Source organism: Hypanus sabinus, unplaced genomic scaffold (genome assembly GCF_030144855.1).
Source record: "Hypanus sabinus isolate sHypSab1 unplaced genomic scaffold, sHypSab1.hap1 scaffold_1147, whole genome shotgun sequence".
NCBI lineage: Eukaryota > Metazoa > Chordata > Chondrichthyes > Myliobatiformes > Dasyatidae > Hypanus > Hypanus sabinus.
This window is the reverse complement of record NW_026779205.1, coordinates 95,544-114,334: the sequence shown is the minus strand read 5'-3', so window position 1 is coordinate 114,334 and position 18,791 is coordinate 95,544. Positions and strand designations below refer to the sequence as shown.

The 18,791-nt window shown below is 44.2% G+C and overlaps 2 protein-coding genes and 1 long non-coding RNA gene across 11 annotated transcripts in view; 1 reads left to right on the top strand and 2 right to left on the bottom strand.

Moving 5' to 3' along the window:
* Nucleotides 1–339: 339 nt before the first annotated feature.
* The window catches only part of LOC132386408 (NACHT, LRR and PYD domains-containing protein 3-like), a 40,771-nt gene continuing 22,319 nt past the window's right edge, over nt 340–18,791 (bottom strand). For all 9 annotated transcript variants that reach the window (XM_059958681.1, XM_059958680.1, XM_059958687.1 and 6 more), the window contains 3 exons: nt 14,931–15,102; nt 14,757–14,822; nt 340–2,096 (listed from right to left, as the gene is read on the bottom strand). In XM_059958681.1, coding sequence (XP_059814664.1) covers nt 355–2,096; nt 14,757–14,822; nt 14,931–15,102 — 1,980 coding nt within the window. In that variant the 3' untranslated portion in view covers nt 340–354. The remainder of the gene's footprint in view (nt 2,097–14,756; nt 14,823–14,930; nt 15,103–18,791) is intronic.
* On the top strand, nt 4,338–18,536 carry LOC132386412 (uncharacterized). The gene is made up of 3 exons (XR_009509530.1): nt 4,338–4,392; nt 15,363–15,517; nt 18,220–18,536. It is a non-coding gene; the product is annotated as an uncharacterized LOC132386412 (long non-coding RNA).
* LOC132386410 (keratin-associated protein 5-1-like) overlaps nt 4,385–18,791 on the bottom strand; it is a 52,636-nt gene continuing 38,229 nt past the window's right edge. The window contains exon 2 of the mRNA XM_059958689.1: nt 4,385–8,883. Coding sequence (XP_059814672.1) covers nt 5,990–6,940 — 951 coding nt within the window. The 5' untranslated portion in view covers nt 6,941–8,883 and the 3' untranslated portion in view covers nt 4,385–5,989. The remainder of the gene's footprint in view (nt 8,884–18,791) is intronic.

The window sequence follows — 18,791 nt, the reverse complement described above, 5'->3', positions numbered from 1 at the left end:
GGGAAGGGGGTGTGAATCTTTGACCCATCTGCTGCAGTCAGTGTCGATCTGGGTGTCAGTAACAGTGAGAAGGAACATTGTCAATGGACGTGTCACAGGCAGCAGGAAACACGGCCATTCCTGTGATTTACTACCATTAAACCAATGGTCGTTGTTCACTGATCTGATGAAGTCTCCAACATCCCTTCACAAGGAACCACAGAACCCTCCTGTCCTTGGGGAATTGCTGACCGATCCCCTGGGCATTTGTCACAATTCTTCACAATCTGATTTAACACAGTTTAACCCAAATCTCTTTACATTGAAATGACACAATAGAACAGTTTCACAGTTCCGAGTGAGTGATAAATCAAGTTACCTCAACACCTGGCACTTATGCAGCCCGGGTCCCAGCCGCTGGATTCCCTCACACTCAATGTGGCAGTTCCCCAGGTTGAGGTCTTTTATTGTATCACAGAATCCGATGACATGAGACAGGACGGCGCAGTCAATCGGGGTCAGTGTCATTCCACGGAATGAAAGTGTTTCCACAGATCCCAGTGTTTCCTGAGCCAGTCCACGATTCTGAGACTCAAACAGGTAGTGCAATGTGTTCAAGAGGCTCCTTTTACCAGCTTCACTCCCTGTGTTTCCAATCTGACGTTTAACCTCCTCCTTCACCCAGTCAATCACCCGGCAGGTTGTTTCATGAGGAAATGGACCCAGAAACTCCACCAGGCCCCGAGCTGTCATTGCGGAGGAGAGACCAGCAACAAAACGGAGAAATATCTCAAATCGCCCATCTGCCGTGTTGTGGGCTTTAGTGAGGAATTTCAGGATATCCCCGGGATGTGGATTCAGGAATTGTGCGACTGCAGCTACAAACTCTTGGATGGTGAGGTGTGGGAATGTGTACACCACGCTTTGGGCAGAATCCTCTCTCTCCAAAAGCTCCATCAGGAACCCGGACAGGAACTGGGAAGGCTGCAGACTGTAGTTGACCAAATCTCCATCTGTAAACACAATCTTCTTCTCGGACACTCCTCTGAAGGCCATCTGACCAACCCTGAGTAACACATCACGGGGTCTCTCAATCTCACGGCCGTGGTTTTTCAGGATGTTGTAAATATAGTAGGAGTACAGTTGGGTGATGGTCTTGGGAACTCGCTGTGGGTCCCTGACTCTTTGTGTGAAGAAGGGGCCTAGTGCCAGAGCGAGGATCCAGCAGTAGGAGGGGTTGTAGGTCATGGTGTACAGGATCTCGTTCTCCTTCACATAATTGAAAACAGCTTCCGCCACCGTCTGATCTTCAAAATGTCTGATGAAATATTCCTTCCGTTCCTCATCAACAAATCCCAGGATTTCAGCCCAGACACTGATATCCGCCTTTTCCAATAAATGTAATGCAGTGGGGCGGGTGGTCACCAGCACTGAACACCCTGGGAGCAGCTTGCCCTGGATTAAACTGTACACAATGTCCGACACTTCACACCACCACTCGGGATCTGGGCACTGGTGCTTTGGTTCTGTATCTCTCCGACTGTCCGCAAAATCGATTTTGTGTTTGAATTCATCCAAACCATCGAATATAAACAGTAATCCTTCTGGATTCTTCCACACCTCTCTCAGGAAATTCCCAAAGTAAGAATACTGATCCAGAATCAGTTCCCTCAGGTTTATTCTGCAATTAATGGTGTTTAAATCTCGGAATTTGAAACTGAAGACAAACTGGAATTGTCGGTATATTTTCCCCATGGCCCAGTCATTAACAATCTTTTGTACCATCGTTGTTTTCCCGATTCCCGGGACTCCGGCCACTGCTGCTGAACTCCCAGATTTGGATTTACTCCGGGAAAAGCTGCTCTGGAATAACTGATCAGTACGGATTTTTTCCAGCTGTCTGCGGAGTTGTTTCTCTCTTTCATGCTCATGTTCTCTGCCTCTTGCCAGCAGCTCATGTTCCACCAGTGTCCGATCTCGAACAGTAGAAATGACCGTGAGCTCAGCGTATTGATCAGCCAGCTGGAAAACCTTCACCTTCTCCCTCATCAGGATCGTGTTCACTCTCAGTGTTTCAGTTTGTGTCCGCAGAGTCTCCTTGTGTTTCTGTTGAACATCTTCCATGGGAACAGAGAACATATTCAAAACGTTAAACGGCTCATCTGACAAAGAACTTTATAACGGTATTTCAGCATTCAGTGTTTGAGATTACATGAATCAATTCAATGCTTCCATGGATATTAGGACAGAAAGTAAAATTCTGTTCGCAGGCACAGAATTGACAGCAATGGATGTCCCTGAAAATGTCCAATCCTCACGTTCTGGTTGTAGTAATTTGTGAAGGTGAACATTCCCCTGATTGCACTTTCTCAGGAAGCTTAAACAAGCATCACTCCCCACTACCATCTTAACTACATTCTACAGAGGCGTGGTTGAGAGTGTGCTGACCTTTTGCAGCACAACCTGGTACTCCAGCTGCAGTGCTGCCGACAAAAAAGCCTTTCAGGGGGTGGTTAGGGGAGCAGAGAAGGTTATTGGGGTCTCCCTACCTTCTTCCAAGACCTCTTTCAACGTCGATGCCTCCAGAAGACACGGTACATCATTAACAACCCCTCACACCCTCTCCATGAACTGTTTGTTCTTCTGACATCAGGTAAACGTTACAGGAGCATCAAAACTAAATCCACAAGGCTACTAAACAGCTTCCTCCCACAGGCAGTCAGACTGCTAAATAGCTGCTCTATCTGACTCTGCTTTGGACACTTTTAACTTGCACCGGACACTTATAACTTGATTTAAAGCAACATGTGGCTGTTGTGTTTTATTATTTATTGTTGTGTTTATTATTTAGTGTTGTGTTTGTTATGTTATGATTGCACTGCTCCTGGGAACCGCTGTCTCATTCTACCCTGCAGAGCTGATGTATGGTTGGAACGACAATAAAGTTTTTGAATCTTGAATATCCTATTGCAATCCTGACTGCACCTCCCGTTATAACAACATTTCACTATATTTAAAGCATTGTTTGACTCATTAACAGACGATGTTAATGTTGATCTGGTGTGGAACTATGGAGAGCAGGTCACTGTGCATTTTGGCCAATCTGCACACTGGGGAGTCACAGATGTCCACTGCTCTTGCATCAAAACAGGAGCAGAATACGCGGGAAATACTCAAGTCGGGCAGCGTCTGGGGAGAATCACAGTGAAGTTGCGGATCGATAACCCATCGGAATGACAGAGATGAAAATGAGTAGTTTTCAATCGCAGTGATGGAGGATTGGTGGAAAGGAATCTCTGTTAATGGAAGAAGCCACAAGGGTCTGTCTCAGTGATGTACATCGTGTCTGTGGGAGAGGGTGGTGAAGAGTTGGCAACTGCTACTCATCAGTCTTGCTGTGGGGGTGTGGGGCGCTGTCTTAGGAGGCCTCCGTCTGTCAGAGTCGACCATGGATGTCCTGCCCCTGCAAGCCGGGACACTCTGATATGGAGAGGAAGCTTCTGCCGAAGTAGCAAGCTCCCTCTCTCCATGCATCTGATGTACACAAAGGAACGACATAGACTGACACAGCTTGGCACCAGAGGTGTCGCAGGAGATGGCAGTCTGCGTTGAACACCATTTAACACTGACTCAGATACTCCAGCTCCAGGCTTTTCCCACTGGGTTTACTCCCAAACTCTTCCCCATGAGGGGTTACAGTTACAAGACAGTGGAGTTTTGAGATCAGAGTTTTCTTGTTCCTGGGTGAGCTGCCAATCACAGCCAACAAGCCCCATCTGCCCAAAGTGACTGGTTGTAAGGCACCAGTAACCCACCTCTGCCTCTTCTCCTGTCAGAAGAAACGCTTCCACCGGGATTAGTGGCTAAATCTCACGTGAAGACCAAGAGCTGGACAGAGGCTACTCGCCACTGGGAGCATTTAATAGGTCGTGGCAGCTCATCCGCACTGTCACCCCCCTCCCCCCCCCCCCCCCCCGGTTATAACAATCTTAAGCAATCGAGGGGCGATGTATTATTGACAATGAATCGGTAAATTGGTTTATTATTGTGACATGCACCACTGTAAAATGGAAAACTTTTCTGCATGCGATCCAAATAGATCATTACATAGCATCGGTGCAATGAGGTTGTATAAGGCAAATTGGAACAGAATAGTTCAGGGAAACAGTGTTTCAGTTGCCGATAAAATGCAGTGCAGGCAGACAATAAGGTAGAAGGCGAAAGGATCATTGGGAGGTCAGCATTGAGTTTTTTTGGGACTATGTTCCTAAACTGTAGAATTCAACAGCTTAAACTACAGTACTGTGCAGAAGTCTGAGGTGTATATTAGGACTGACACATTCTGTCTTTTGTTTTCTAGTTTGCACTTTATCCCGTTGTGATGCGGTTTGAACGGCATCGTCTGGATGAAAGGTGCTTTATAAATAAGTCATTATTATTATTATTATTATTATTATTATTATTATTATCTTAGCCTAAACTGGTAAAACTTGAGGTACAGGCATAGCCAAGCACACACATGTCTCAATTGATAAGAGATCTCAGACTATTCTCGTGGTGTATAGTGCTATGGGTTTGCGAAGATTTACACAAGTATCGCCGTGTGGGCCTAATTTATTAATACTATTCTGTAAAGCCTTTAGGATGATACCAGTTATCGATATTACGATTGGGATAAATAATACCCTGTTAGTGTTCCATAGTCTTTCATTTTGCCCTTTCAATTCAATATATTTCTGGTATATTTTTTTTTACTAATTCATTTCTGTAAGTTATGTGTGTTTGGAATGGCTATATATATTTAAAAGGTTGCTTTTGCTTGTTTATCCTGTAAAATTACATCCGAACACAGATCATATATTATCCTATCTGAAATAATGATCGGACGCAGTATGATATGAAGGACTCTAACTCCAAAAGTGGAAGAGGCTTGTATATTTAGTAAATTATGGGGTTTTTCATCAGTTGTAGTTTAAGCAATGTTTTTGTGAATGTTGTTCGCCATTTTATTTTGCTTGTGCAAGTAATGAGATTCAGTTGAACTGCAGGATCTTTTAAAGTCGGATTGTTTGTAGTTTCTCTTATAATTTTCAGCATATATCGTCTTGGACCTATTAGTCGTTTATTCTGTATTATTGATAACTACATGTGTCAACAACCTTGTCCTGTAATGCTACAATGATCCCTTCTGTTTCTGAGAAGACGTCTCCAACTCTGAGACAGGAGCTCGACACTTCCTTGTCGACATCTATGTCAATAGAGCTAATTGTGGATTTCAGAAAAGGCGAGATGAGGGAACACGACACACCAGTCCTCACAGAGGGATCTGATGTGGAAAGAGTGAGCAATTCCAAATTCCTGGCTGTCAATATCTCCGAGTATCTAACCTGGACCCAATATATCGATGCAGCTACAGAGAAGGCACAACAGTGGCAATATTTCATCAGGAGTTTTCAACATCACTTGAATATTTCTACAGGTGTAACTTGCAGAGCATTGTAACTGTCTGCATCACCGTCTGGTTCACGAGGAACGGAGTAAGGTGCACACTCAACGATTCACCAGCAACTTCTCCTCTACCATGCAGCTTCCGAATGGACATTGAACCCATCGATTCTGCCTCACTAATCTCTTTTTAAATTTCTATTTCTGCACTACTTATTTAGTTTAATATTTCATATAATCACACAGACATGCACAGCTATATATGTTCAACTTCCAGGCCCTGAAGCCACTTCGCTGCTCAGCCAGATCCACCGTCTGACAGGCCACATGTCTCGCATGGACAACTCCAGGTTACCGAAAGCAGTACACTACGGAGAGCTCTCTCAGGGCAAGAGAGATCGTGGTGCCCCGCGCAGGAGGTACAAGGGCCAAATTAAGCAGAGGCTCTCTCAGGTAAATATGGAGGTCAACGAGTGGCAGCCGCTGATCCACGGAAAAGCCAAGAATTTTGAGGAACCCCGAAGAGCGAGTGCTGAAAAGAAGAGGCGATACAAGAAGATTCCAACTACCCAAGCGCCTGCATCCCAGCTGTCCCTCTGTCCCAACTGCTCCCGAGTCCACAGATTCGGAATTGGCCCCTACCGGCATCAACAATCGTGTTGTCATCCAGTACCACCAACCCCCACTCACAGACACACACACACACACACACACACACACACATACACACACACACACACACACACAGACACACACACACACACACAGACACACACACACACACACACACACACAGACACACACACACACACACACACACACACACACACAGACACACACACACACACACACACACACACAGACACACACACACACACACACACACACAGACACACACACACACACACACACACACACACACAGACACACACACACACACACACACAGACACACACACACACACACACACACACACACACACACACAGACACACACACACACACACACACACAGACACACACACACAGACACACACACACACACACACACACAGACACACACACACACACACACACACAGACACACACACACACACACACACACACACACACACACAGACACACACACACACACACACACAGACACACACACACACACACACAGACACACACACACACAGACACACACACACACACACACACACACACACAGACACACACACACACACACACACACACATACACACACACACACACACACACACACACACACACATACACACACACACACACACACACACACACACACACACACACACAGACACACACCTATTTGGGAAGAGAACAGGATTTAGGGTATGTTTCATGATCATTAATGCTTGGTGGAACCCCGGAATGTCCATGCTCTCAAACCCTTTTGTTCCCCGGATCTGGAGTACCTGGTGCTGCTGTGTAAACCTTTCCGGCTGCCAAGGGAGTTCCCGGCTGTTATTATCACAGCTGTGTAATAACAACATCCCCCAGTTGTGTGTTATTGTCACAGAGGGGAGATGATTTCCTTCAGAAATCGGTCAGGACTTTCCAAACCACAATATTTGTATCAACAGTTCCGTGTGAACAGCACTTGCCGTGTGACCGACTGCTTACATTGCCGGTGATCAGCAGGAGCTCAAGAAATTCAGCTCCGATCTGTGCAAAGTCATCCAGGCAGCGAAACGACAATACAGAGATCGTATTCAGGCACAGCTCTCCACCAACAACACACACAGCTGATGGCAAGCTCTGCACCCCAATGCAGACTTCAGAGGTAAGTGCAGTGGTGCTGCCAACATCGCTGCCTGTCTCTCAGAGGATCTAAGTCTCTTTACGCTCGGTTCGATATCGCCAACACTGAGACCCCGGGGAGAGCCGACAAAGCGACCTGCACATTGGTCATCTCTGAGGCTGAAGTTCGCAGGTGTTTCCAACGAGTGGACAGTCGCAAGCCTGTGGGACCGGACGGCGTCCCAGGGCGGGTACTCAGGATGCGCGCGGCACAACTGGCAGGTGTATTTACGGATATTTTTAATCTCACCCTCTCCGAGAGTAGAGTTCCCTCCTGCTTCAAATCATCCACCGTTGTTCCTGTACCTAAAACGACTAAGGCAACATCCCTGAACGTCTGGCGTCCTGTCGCACTCACCTCAGTCATAAGCAACTGCTTTGAGAGACTGGTCATGGACTACATCTGCAGCTTGTTACCACCCACACTGGACCCCCTACAATTCACCTACCGACACAACCGATCAACAGATGACACAACAGCCACTGCTCTGCACACCTCCTTAAACATCTGGAGAAGAGGGATGCTTGTGTGAGAATGATGTCATTAGACTGCAGTTCAGCATTCAATACCATCATTCCCTCCAGGCTTGACAAGAAGCTCAGAGACCTCGGCCTTCACCCTGCCTTGTGCAGCTGGGTCCTGGACTTCCTGTCAGATCACCAGCAAGTGGTAAGAGTGGGCTCCCTCACCTCTGCCCCTCTGACCCTCAACACAGGAGCCCCTCAGGGCTGTGTCCTAAGCTCCCTCCTTTACTCTCTGTATGCGCATGACTGTGTCGCTACCCACAGCTCCAATCTGCTAGTTAAATTTGCTGAGGATACTATATTTATTGGCCAAATCTCAAATAATAACGAGGCAGCCTACACAGAAGAAGTCACCACCCTGACACAGTGTTGACAAGAAAACAACTTCTCCCTCAATGTCGCAAAAACAAAGGAGCTGGATGCAATGTTGCAAAGACAAGAGGAATGGAGACGGGCTAACCCCTATTGACATCAATGGATCTGGGGTTGAGAGAGTGAACAGCTTCAAATACCTCGGCATTCACATCACTGAGGACCTCATGTGGTCTGTACACATCAACTGTGTAGTGAAAAAAGGCACAACAGCACCTCTTTCACCTCAGATAGAACCATAGAACATTACAGCACAGAAAAAGGCCTTTCGGCCCTTCTTGTCTGTGCCAAACCATTTTCCTGCTTAGTCCCACTGACCTGCACCTGGCCCATATGCCTCAATACACCTCTCATCCATATACCTGTCCAAGTTTTCTTGAATGTCAGAAGTCAGCCCGCATCCACAACTTCATCTGGCAGCTCGTTCCACACTCCCACCACTCTCTGCGTGAAGAAGCACCTTCCCCAAAGTTCCCTTTAAACTTTTCCCCCTTCACCCTTAACCCATGACCTCTGGGGTTCTTTTTTTCTCCCCTAGCCTCAGTTGAAAAAGCCTGCTTGCATTCCCTCTATCTATACCCATCATAATTTTATACACCTCTGTCAAATCACCTCTCATTCTCCTACATGCCAGGGAATTGAGTTCTAACCTATTCAAACTTTCCCTGTAACTCAGTTTCTCAAGTCCCGGCAACATCTTTGTAAACCTTCTCTGCACTCTTTCAACCTTATTAATATCCTTCCTGTAATTAGGTGACCAAAACTGCATACAATACACCAAATTCGGTCTCACCAATGTCTTATACAACCTCACCATTACATTCCAACTCTTATACTCAGTACTTTGATTTATAAAGGCCAATTTACCAAAAGCTCTCTTTACAACCCTATCTACTAATGACGCCACTTTTAGGGAATTATGTATCTATACTCCCAGATCCCTCTGTTCTACTGCCCTCCTCGTGTCCTAACATTTACCTTGTATGTTCTAACTTGGTTTGACCTTCTGAAGTGCAATACCTCACACTTGTCCGTATTAAACTCCATCTGCCATTTTTCAGCCCATTTCTCCAACTGGTCCAAATCCCTCTGCAAGCTTTGAAAACTTTCCTCACTATCCACTACACCTCCAATCTTTGTATCATCAGTGAATTTGCTGATCCAATTTGCCAGATTCTCATCCAGATCATTGAGATAGATGACAAATAACAATGGACCCAGCACTGATCCCCGTGACACATCACTAGTCACAGGCCTCCACTCAGAGTAACAATCCTCCACTACCACTGTCTGGCTTCTTCCACTGAACCAATGTCTAATCCAATCTACTACCTCTCCATGTATACCTAGCGACTGAATCTTCCCTACTAACCTCCCATGTGGGACCTTCTCAAAGGCCTTACTGAAGTCCATGTAGACAACATCCACTACCTTCCCTTAATCCACTTTCCTGGTAACGTCCTCGATAAACTCTAATAGATTGGTTAAACGTGACCTACCACGCACAAAGCCCTATTGACATTTTCTAATAAGTCCCTGTCTATCCAAATACCTGGAGATCCTATCTCTTTGTATTCCATCTAATAATTTACCTACTACCGATGTCAAACTTACCAGCCTATAATTTCACGACTTACTTTTTGAGCCTTTTTTAAACAACGGAACTACATGAGATATTCTCCAATCCCCTGGCACCCGATCCATGGATATCGACATAATATTTATGCCAGGGCCACTGCAATTTCAACATTAATCTCCTTCAAGGTCCGAGGGAATACCCTGTCAGGTCCCGGGGATTTATCTACTCTGATTTGCCTCAAGATAGCAAGCACCTCCTCCTCTTTAATCTGTATAAGTTCCATGATCTCCCTACTTGTTTGCCTTGTTTCCATAGACTCCTTTCCAGTTTCTCTCATAAATACAGATGCAAAATAACCATTTAATATCTCTCCCATTTCTTCCGGTTCCATGCATAGCCGACCACTCTGATCTTCAAGAGGACCAATTTTATCCCTTACTATCCTTTTGCTTTTAACTTACCTACAGAAGCTCTTCGGATTATCCTTCACCCTGACTGCCAAAGCAACCTCATGTCTTCTTTTAGCCCTCCTGATTTCTTTCTTAAGTATTTTCTTACTCTTTTTATACTCTTCAAGCTTCTTATTTCCTCCCTGTTGCCTATACATGTTATACATCTCTCTCTTCTTCTTTATCAGAGTTCCAATATCCTTTGATAGCCAAGGCTCCTTATTCTTATTCATTTTGCCTTTAACCCTGACAGGAACATACAAACTCTGCACTCTCAAAATTTCTCCTTTGAAGGTCTCCCACTTACCAATCACATCCTTGCCAGAGAACAACCTGTCCCAATCTACGAATTTTAGATCCCTTCTCATTTCTTCAAATTTGGCCCTTTTCAGGTTTAGAACGTCAACCCGAGGACCAGATCTGTCTTTATCCATGATCAAGTTGAAACTAATGACGTTATGATCACTGGAACGAAAGTGTTCCCCTACACAGACTTCCGTCACCTGCCCTAACTCATTTCCTGATAGGAGATCTAATATTGTATCCTCCCTAGTTGGTACATCTATATGTTGATTTAGCAAACTTTCCTGAACACATTTTATAAACTCAAACCCATCTAGACATTTAACAGTATGGGAGTCCCAATCAATGTGTGGAAAATTAAAATCCTCTACAATCATAAATTTCTGTCTCCTGCTGTTGTCTGTTATCTCTCAGCTATCTCTTTGCTCCTCCAATTCTCTCTGACTATTGGGTAGCCCATAATACAACCCTATTAATGTGGTCATGCCTTCCTGTTTCTCAGCTCCACCCATATGGCCTCAGTGGACAAGCCATCTAATCTGTCTTGTCGAAGCACTGCTGTAATATTTTCCCTGACTAGCAAAGCCACCACCCACCCTTCATCCCTCTGCCTCTATCATGTCTGAAACAATGGAACCCTGGAACATTGAGCTGCCAGTCCTGCCCCTCCTGTAGCCAAGTTTCAGTAATGGCTATGATGTCATAACTCCATGTGTCAATCCTGGCCCTCAGCTCGTCTGCCTTTCCCACAATACTCCTCGCATTGAAATAGACACACCTCAGAAGATTATTACCAGCACACACAACCTTGCTATTTGTGACTTTGCATAAACTAACAACATCATTTATTTTTACCCCCGTTCCACTATCTACTCTGGCACGCTGGTTCCCATCTAGTTTAAACCCTCCCCAATAAAACTAGCAAACCTCCCTGCAAGTATATTGGTGTCCTTGTAGTTCAGGTGTAACCCGTCTCTCTTGTACAGGTCCCACCTGCCCCTGAAGAGGTCCCGATGATCTAGACAAAGCTAGACAAAACCGCAGTGGGCTTAGTGAGTCGCTCTGGAAAATCCCTCCTTTTATTTTGATAGTGGTCGTTGTTCCTCTGTGGTTGTTAATAGGACGATTATTTTACGCGAATGCTTCATCAGTTGTAGAAATTTCACAAGCATTGTATGAATTTTATATATATTTGGAACTTCTTTTAAACACACGAGGAACAGAACCAGATGTGTTTTTTTCTGATTGACAATATAACACTGAAAGTTTTCTGCTTTCCACAGCATTTGAAATAGAATTACATAATCTGCTATCTGTTGTTCAAACCCGAACGGTATTCTGTCTGCTCTCCTGTGAGTATATTGTGGTTATCTAAGTTGTTATCTGAGTTGTTATTAGTTACGAGATGTACGATGCTATAATTTTAGATATAAAATTGTCTTATTATTATTAAGAGCCAATAATAACATAGTAGGTGACCATTTAGTAGTCTTATAAATGCAGAATAAAGCTGTCGTTGAGGCTGGTGGTATATACCTTCAGCCTTTTATATGTTCTGCCTCATGGGAGTATGACAGAGAGGATGTATGAGGTGGTTTGGGGTTCAGCAGCATGGCTTTGAGTCGGGTTTGTGTCTTGCCAGCTTGATTGAGTTCCTCCAGGAGGTGACAAAGGTGATGGATGCAGTTACACATGGATATTGTCTACTTGTATATTGGTAGAGTGTCTGACAAAGTCCCACATGGGAGGCTCATACAGAATATTAACATGCTTGAGAACTGTGGGGAATTGTCCTGGCTGCCGGGGACACAAACTGGGAGAAATGTCTTGGCTGACGGGTGGTGAATCTGTGAAATTATTGTCATAGACGGCTGAGGAAGACACTTCATTGGATATATTTAAAATGCAGGTCGATATGTTCCTGATTAGGAAGAGCGTCAACGTTTACTGGGATAATGGGGTAGAGAGGAATTGAAGAGCAAATTCACTGAGCCGAATGGCTTAATTCTGCTTAATTAGGGAGCACCTGGAGTATTGTGTTCACTTCTGATTGTCCAGCTCTTGGAAGGATTGGAGAGGGTGCAGAACAGGTTCTTCAGGGTGTTGCCTGTGTTCGGTGGCATGTGCTACAAGTAGAAGTTTGATAAACTTGATCTGTTTATTCTGGAGTTAGAATAGAAATCTGACTGAGGTGTACAAGTTTGAGAGATAAGAGTTTGGGTTGACAGCCTGTATTTTGTTTGGTTTTTTTTTACATATGACTGGTGTCTAATACCAGAGGGCATTTGGTTAAGGTGAGATGGGGTAAATTTACAGCAGTTGTGGGTAGTTTTTTAAAAGAGTTCTGGGTGCCTGGAATTTACTGTCTGAGTCAACATGACTTTGTGAAGGGAATGTCGTGCCTCACGAGGCTAATTGAGTTTTTGAAGAGGTAACAAAAAACAATTGATGAAGGTACGGTAGTAGATGTGGTCCACATGGATTTTAGCAAGGCATTTGACAAGGTCCCTCACGAGAGACTCATCCAGAAAGTCATGAGGCACGGGATAAGTGGAACCTTGGCTGTTTGGATAAATAGTTGGCTTACAGGATGAAAGCAGAGGGTAGTTGTGGAAGGAAAGTATTCTGCCTGGAGGTCGGTGACTAGTGGAGTGCCACAGGGATCTGTCCTGGGACCCCTGCTATTTGTGATTTTTATAAATGACCTGGATGTAGAGGTGGAAGAATGGGTGAGTGAATTTGTGGATGACATGAAGGTTGGAGGATTTGTGGATGGAGCTGCAGGTTGTCGAAGGTTACAAGAGGATATAGACAGGGTGCAGATTTGGGCAGAAAAGTGGCAGATGGGGTTCAATCCGGATAAGTGTGAGGTGATGCATTTTGGAAGGACAAACCAGAATGCTGAGTACAAGTTTAATTGTTGGTTACTTAAGAGTGTGAATGAACAGAGTGACCTTGGGGTTCAAATCCATATATCCCTTAAGGTCGCTGCACGGGTTGATAGGATAGTTAAGAACTCTTATGGGATGCTAGGCTTCATTAATAGGGGGATTGATTTCAAGAATAGAGAGGCCAAGTTGCAAATCTACAAATCTCTGGTGAGACCGCACTTAGTATTGCGTTCAATTCCAGTCACCTCATTATAGGAAGGAGGTGGAAGCTATGGAGAGGGTGCAGAGGAGATTTACCAGGATGCTGCCTGGTTTGGAGAACAAGTCATGTGAAGCAAGGTTAGCAGAGCTGGGACTTTTCTGTTTGGAACGTAGAAGGATGAGAGGGCACTTGATAGAGGTCTAAAAAATTATGAGAGGCATAGATCGGGTGGATTGCGAGAACCTGTTTCCCAGGGCACCAACAGCAAACACTAGAGGGCATATGTACAAAGTTAGGGGAGGGAAGTTTAGGGGAGTCATCACAGGTAATTTTTTTTTTACAAAGTGTTCTGGGTGCCTGGAACAACTTGCCAGAGATGGTGTTGGAGGCTAAAACATTAAGGGTATTTAAGAACCTCTTGGACAGGCACATGGATGAAAGAACAAGAGAGGGTCACGGGGTAGTGTGGGTTTAGTACCCTTTTTAAAGGAATACATGGGTCAGCACAACATCCGGGGCGGAAGAGCCTGTACTGTGCTGTAGTATTCCAGTGTCTAGAGTCTAGTGACTAGGGTCATGTCGGAGGCAACTATGTTATAGATGCTCCTAGTTATACATGAATGTGCAGGAAATGCAAGGAAATGGTCAATAATATAAGAAAGGATACCAAAGTATTTTTCCTTTCTTTCCCGGATATATAAAGAGTGGAAAATGGGAGCGGGTCGATATCGGACCACTAGAAACTGCTGTTGTAGTTACAGTAACGGGTGAAAAGGAAATGCCAGACAAACTCTGTCCAAGTCACCGGCAGAATTCTAAAAGGTAAAGAACATCAGCGAACAGAATTGCGTGTAGTGCTATTACAAAAGGAAAAGGGGCTTGGAAGATGAAAGGTCTGAAGATAGAAAAGTCACCTGGACTGGGTCATACAGTGTATCAGGAGTCTGCCTGGGGTGTGTTGGGATTCCCAGAGCGTAAGGACCTGGAGTGAAGGCTTCAGCAGAACCAACAGCTGGATTAATAGAAAAATACAATGTAGAATATTCATGCTGCAAAGAGAGATTCTTTGAATTGTTACTTGAATCCAGAGATCAGCGAATGATTAACGGCGAATTTTGATTCCCAGGTTTTGCCAAGTCACAGACTAACACTTGAGATGTGGTTTGAACTGTGCATTTCATCACTCACCGATCAGCTGAGTGGGTAATTCATATAAACCTTGGCCGATGTTCATGTATTCCTGTGGATCAGGACCTGTTTAAATATGAAAAAAAAATCCATGGAAACAGAGCTAAAATAATTAAAATAACTAAAATGTTTATCTCAATGTGCCTTTGTGTTCAGAGCGTGGTTTTAACATACCGAGTTCCTGAATTTCCCTCAGTATTCTGTCCAACTTCGGTAACTCAGTCCTCCATGTCACAAAGGATTCCCACATCGCCCTCCGGGCCAGGGAGCCTTTGCCATTCACCAAACTGAGGAAGAGTCTGGAACTCTCTGCCCGGTTTCCCTTCTCTGTCAGCTCAGTGAATTGCTACAAAAGGAAACCATGAATTTATTGTGGAGCAGACAGACAGACATGGAGAATGTGCAGGAAAGTATCTGTTCATGGCCCCAGTAGCTTCAGAACAGATGCAGTCACTGGGCTGCTGCCTCATCCTCCCTGGGTTCAGTCATTAACAGAGAAACAGTAACTGAAGGAAATTCTAAATCAATAATGTGTAAGAATAAGGATTTACTGACACTCTGCAGTCGATGCAATGTGATTAATTTCCTTGATCTGTCAATGTGCAGCATTACATCAACAAGATGTGACAACAAGAACGGAAGAGAGGGGAGAGAGAGAGCAAAAACAAATGGATGGCGGGCATCACTGAATCGTGGCTGACAAAAGTTTATAGTTGGGTGCTTAAATCCAAGGATAAATATTGAATCGAAAGGATACGCAGGTAGGTGAAAGTGTTGGGTCGAAGCTGCTGTCATTAAAAATGAAAAGTCCTGAGAAAGAGGTGATGTCGGATTAGACGATGAGGATGTTAAGAAACTGCGTAGGTAAAATGACCCTGATGGAAATTATATACAGGCATGTTGACAGGAGCCAGGATGTGGGCTACAAATTACAACGGGGGAGAGGAGAGGCATGGAGAAAGGTCAATGCTAAAATTGTCACGGGGAGTTTCAATATGCAGGTAGCTTTGGAGCAGAAAATCAAAAATCATGTTGAAAGGGAGAAGGTGAAGTTAGAGGGATCAGTGCAACAGTGGAATAAAGGAATTACCTCGGCATGAGAGCGGAGCTGGGCAATAATAAATTCAAAAATGACACTAACAGGGACAATGGCAGAGCAGGAATGGCTGAAGTTTCTCGGAGCAATTCAGAAGGTGCAGGACAAACAATCACAATGATGAAGAATTATTCTAAAGGGAGGATGATCAACCGTGGCTGACGAGGTAATCAAAGTAGCACAAAAGCAAAGGAAACGGCACAGACTATTACAAAATATAGTAGAAAGCTGGAGGACTGGAATGTTTCTACAAACCAACAGAAGGCAATTCAAAAACCGTAAATAGAGAAAATATGAAATATGAAGGTAGGCTAGAGAATAATGTAAAATAGCTTACCAAAAGGTCCGTCTGATATAGGAAGATTGTAAGAGAGGAGAGCGGATATTGGACCACCAGAAAATGACAGTGAAGAGGTACTATCAGGGGACAAGGAAATGCTGGAAGATATTGGTCAGCATTTTGCGTCAGTCCTCACTGTAAAAACACTAGAACGTACCAGATATTTGAGAATGTCAGGTGGCAGATGTGACTGTATTTGCAATTATTGCGGAGAAGGCGCTTGGTAAGCTGAAAGTTCAGAAGATAGATGAGTCCAGATCAACTGCACCCGATTGCTTCTGAAGGAGGAGGCTGAAGAGATTGTGGAGACATTAGTAATGATCACTCAAGAATCACTAGATTTTGGAATGGTTCCGGAGGACTGTTCATTTTAAACTATAGGCCAGTTAGTCTGATCAGCGTTTGGGAAGATGTCAGCAGTCGATAATTGAGGATAAGGTTTCGGGGTATTTGGACGCACATGATAAGAAAAAGGCCAACATCCATGGAAGGGAATCCTGCCTGACTGAACTGTTGGAATTTTTTGAGAGAACAGCATGCTGGGTCGACAACAGAGAGTCAGTGCAAGTTGTTTACTTGGAGTTCCCGAGGACCTTTGACCAGGTGCCCCACATAGACCGATGAAAAATGGACACATCAGTGGCAATTGGAATGCAGTATTGTGAGGTACGTGGCCATATACTTTAGCAGAAATAATGAAGAAGTAGACTATTTTTGAATCTGGGAGAAAATTCAGAAATCGGAGTTGTAAAGAGTCTCTGGAGACCTAGTGCAGGATTCCGTGCAGTTTGAGTCGGTGTTATGAAAGGCAAATACAATGCTAGCATTCACTTCGAGAGGATCAGAATATAAGAACAAGCACTGGCCAGAACGCACTCGCATATTTTGATCCCCTGATCAGAGAAAATATGTGATGGCATTGTGAAAAATCCAGAGAGGAATCTAAACAAACAGAACCAGTGATATTAAACCAGATTTTGATGGGAATGGATCCTGGATGCACCTGTACTGGCCGGAGTGTGGAAGGATGAGGGGGAATCTAATTGTAACCTGTGGAATACCGAATGACATTGAGAGGACGTGGAGATGATGTTTCTAATTGGGGGAGTCTAGAACCAGACGGAACAGCCTCAGATTAGAGGGACGTCCATTTAGAACAGAGATGAGGAGATTATTTAGCTGAGGAGTAGTGAATCTGTAGAATTCATTGGCAGTGATGGCTGCGGAGACCAAGTCATTGGGTATATTTAAAACAGAGGCTGGTATCTTCTTGACTAGTCTGGTCAGCAAAGTTCACTGGGCGAAGGCAGGAGAATGGGGTTGAGAGGGATAGTACATCACCCATGATGTAATGGGGGAGCAGAATCGATGGGCCTAATGGCCAATTGTGCTCTGATGCCTTATGGTCTCATGATGTGTAAAGACAAAAGAAGATTAAGGAATGTCAGTGCGGCTATCTTATAATGGAGATGGTTACTGCCTGGCACTCATACCGTAAAATGGTAATGACTTCCTGAATGCAGGCATGGGTTTCCTGATTAACTGAGGAATTATAAATTAAACATTGAATAGTCTTCAAGCAACATACACCTATGATGGAATTAAGGTAACTGAATATGGATGGACTTAGGACATCACTCTGAGAAATAAGAGAGGCAGCGTTTAAGGGTCGGCACAACATTGTGGGCTGAAGGGCCTGTACTGTGCTGTATTATTCTGTGTTCTATGTCCTGGATCTGAATGATTCATCTCCTAGAACAATTACCAGAAGGGAGTTGGAAAGCTTTTCCATAACACGAATAATGGACAACAATTATGGAACAAATCAGCATCATTCCCTGATGGTCCACTGCACTGTGAAATAATCCCTCAGTTTCACTGCTGCCGGGTCTGAGGAGTTACAGTTGTGAAAGAAATTTAAAGGTTTACCAGTAAAGCAGACGTCTACAGATGATGAATTTATAGATGAGCAACATATTTACAGATTACCTCTTGCCTTTGGATAATGCCTGTGTGATTCATTACAGACAGAGCCAATGAATCCCAACGAGAACAGAGTTACTCACGGGTGTAACACACTTGATTTTCTAATACCACTCATGGCTGAATAGGTCAGATCTAGGACAAGACAATCACTGTTTGTGAGCTCCAAGGAGAATGACCTGAAATGGAGTGTCCCTGTCTCTCATTCGTCAGATATTCAGCAAGTTAGCAGATTTTTGTTTGTTTGCCCTTTCCCTTTCAGGAAATCCTATTGATCTTCTTCCCTTTCAGGACAACCTGTTGATTTTTTGGGATCATGAGATATCAGCTAGTCACTAGATTTATTTTATGTTTTGTGCTTTCTTCTGCCCTTTTAGATCAAAAAATTGATGTTTGTGGTCATAAGATATCAGCTTTGTGCGTGATCTTTCACACCTAATCAATCTCAGAGATTGTCGAGGAAGTTACCAGGAAAGTTGATGAAGGCAAGGTTGTGGATGTTGTCTACATGGACTTCAGCACGGTATTTGTCAAGGTCCCGTATAGGAGGTCAGTCTAGAAGATTCAGTTGCTTCGCATTCAAGATAAAGTAGTAAACTGGATCAGACACTAACTT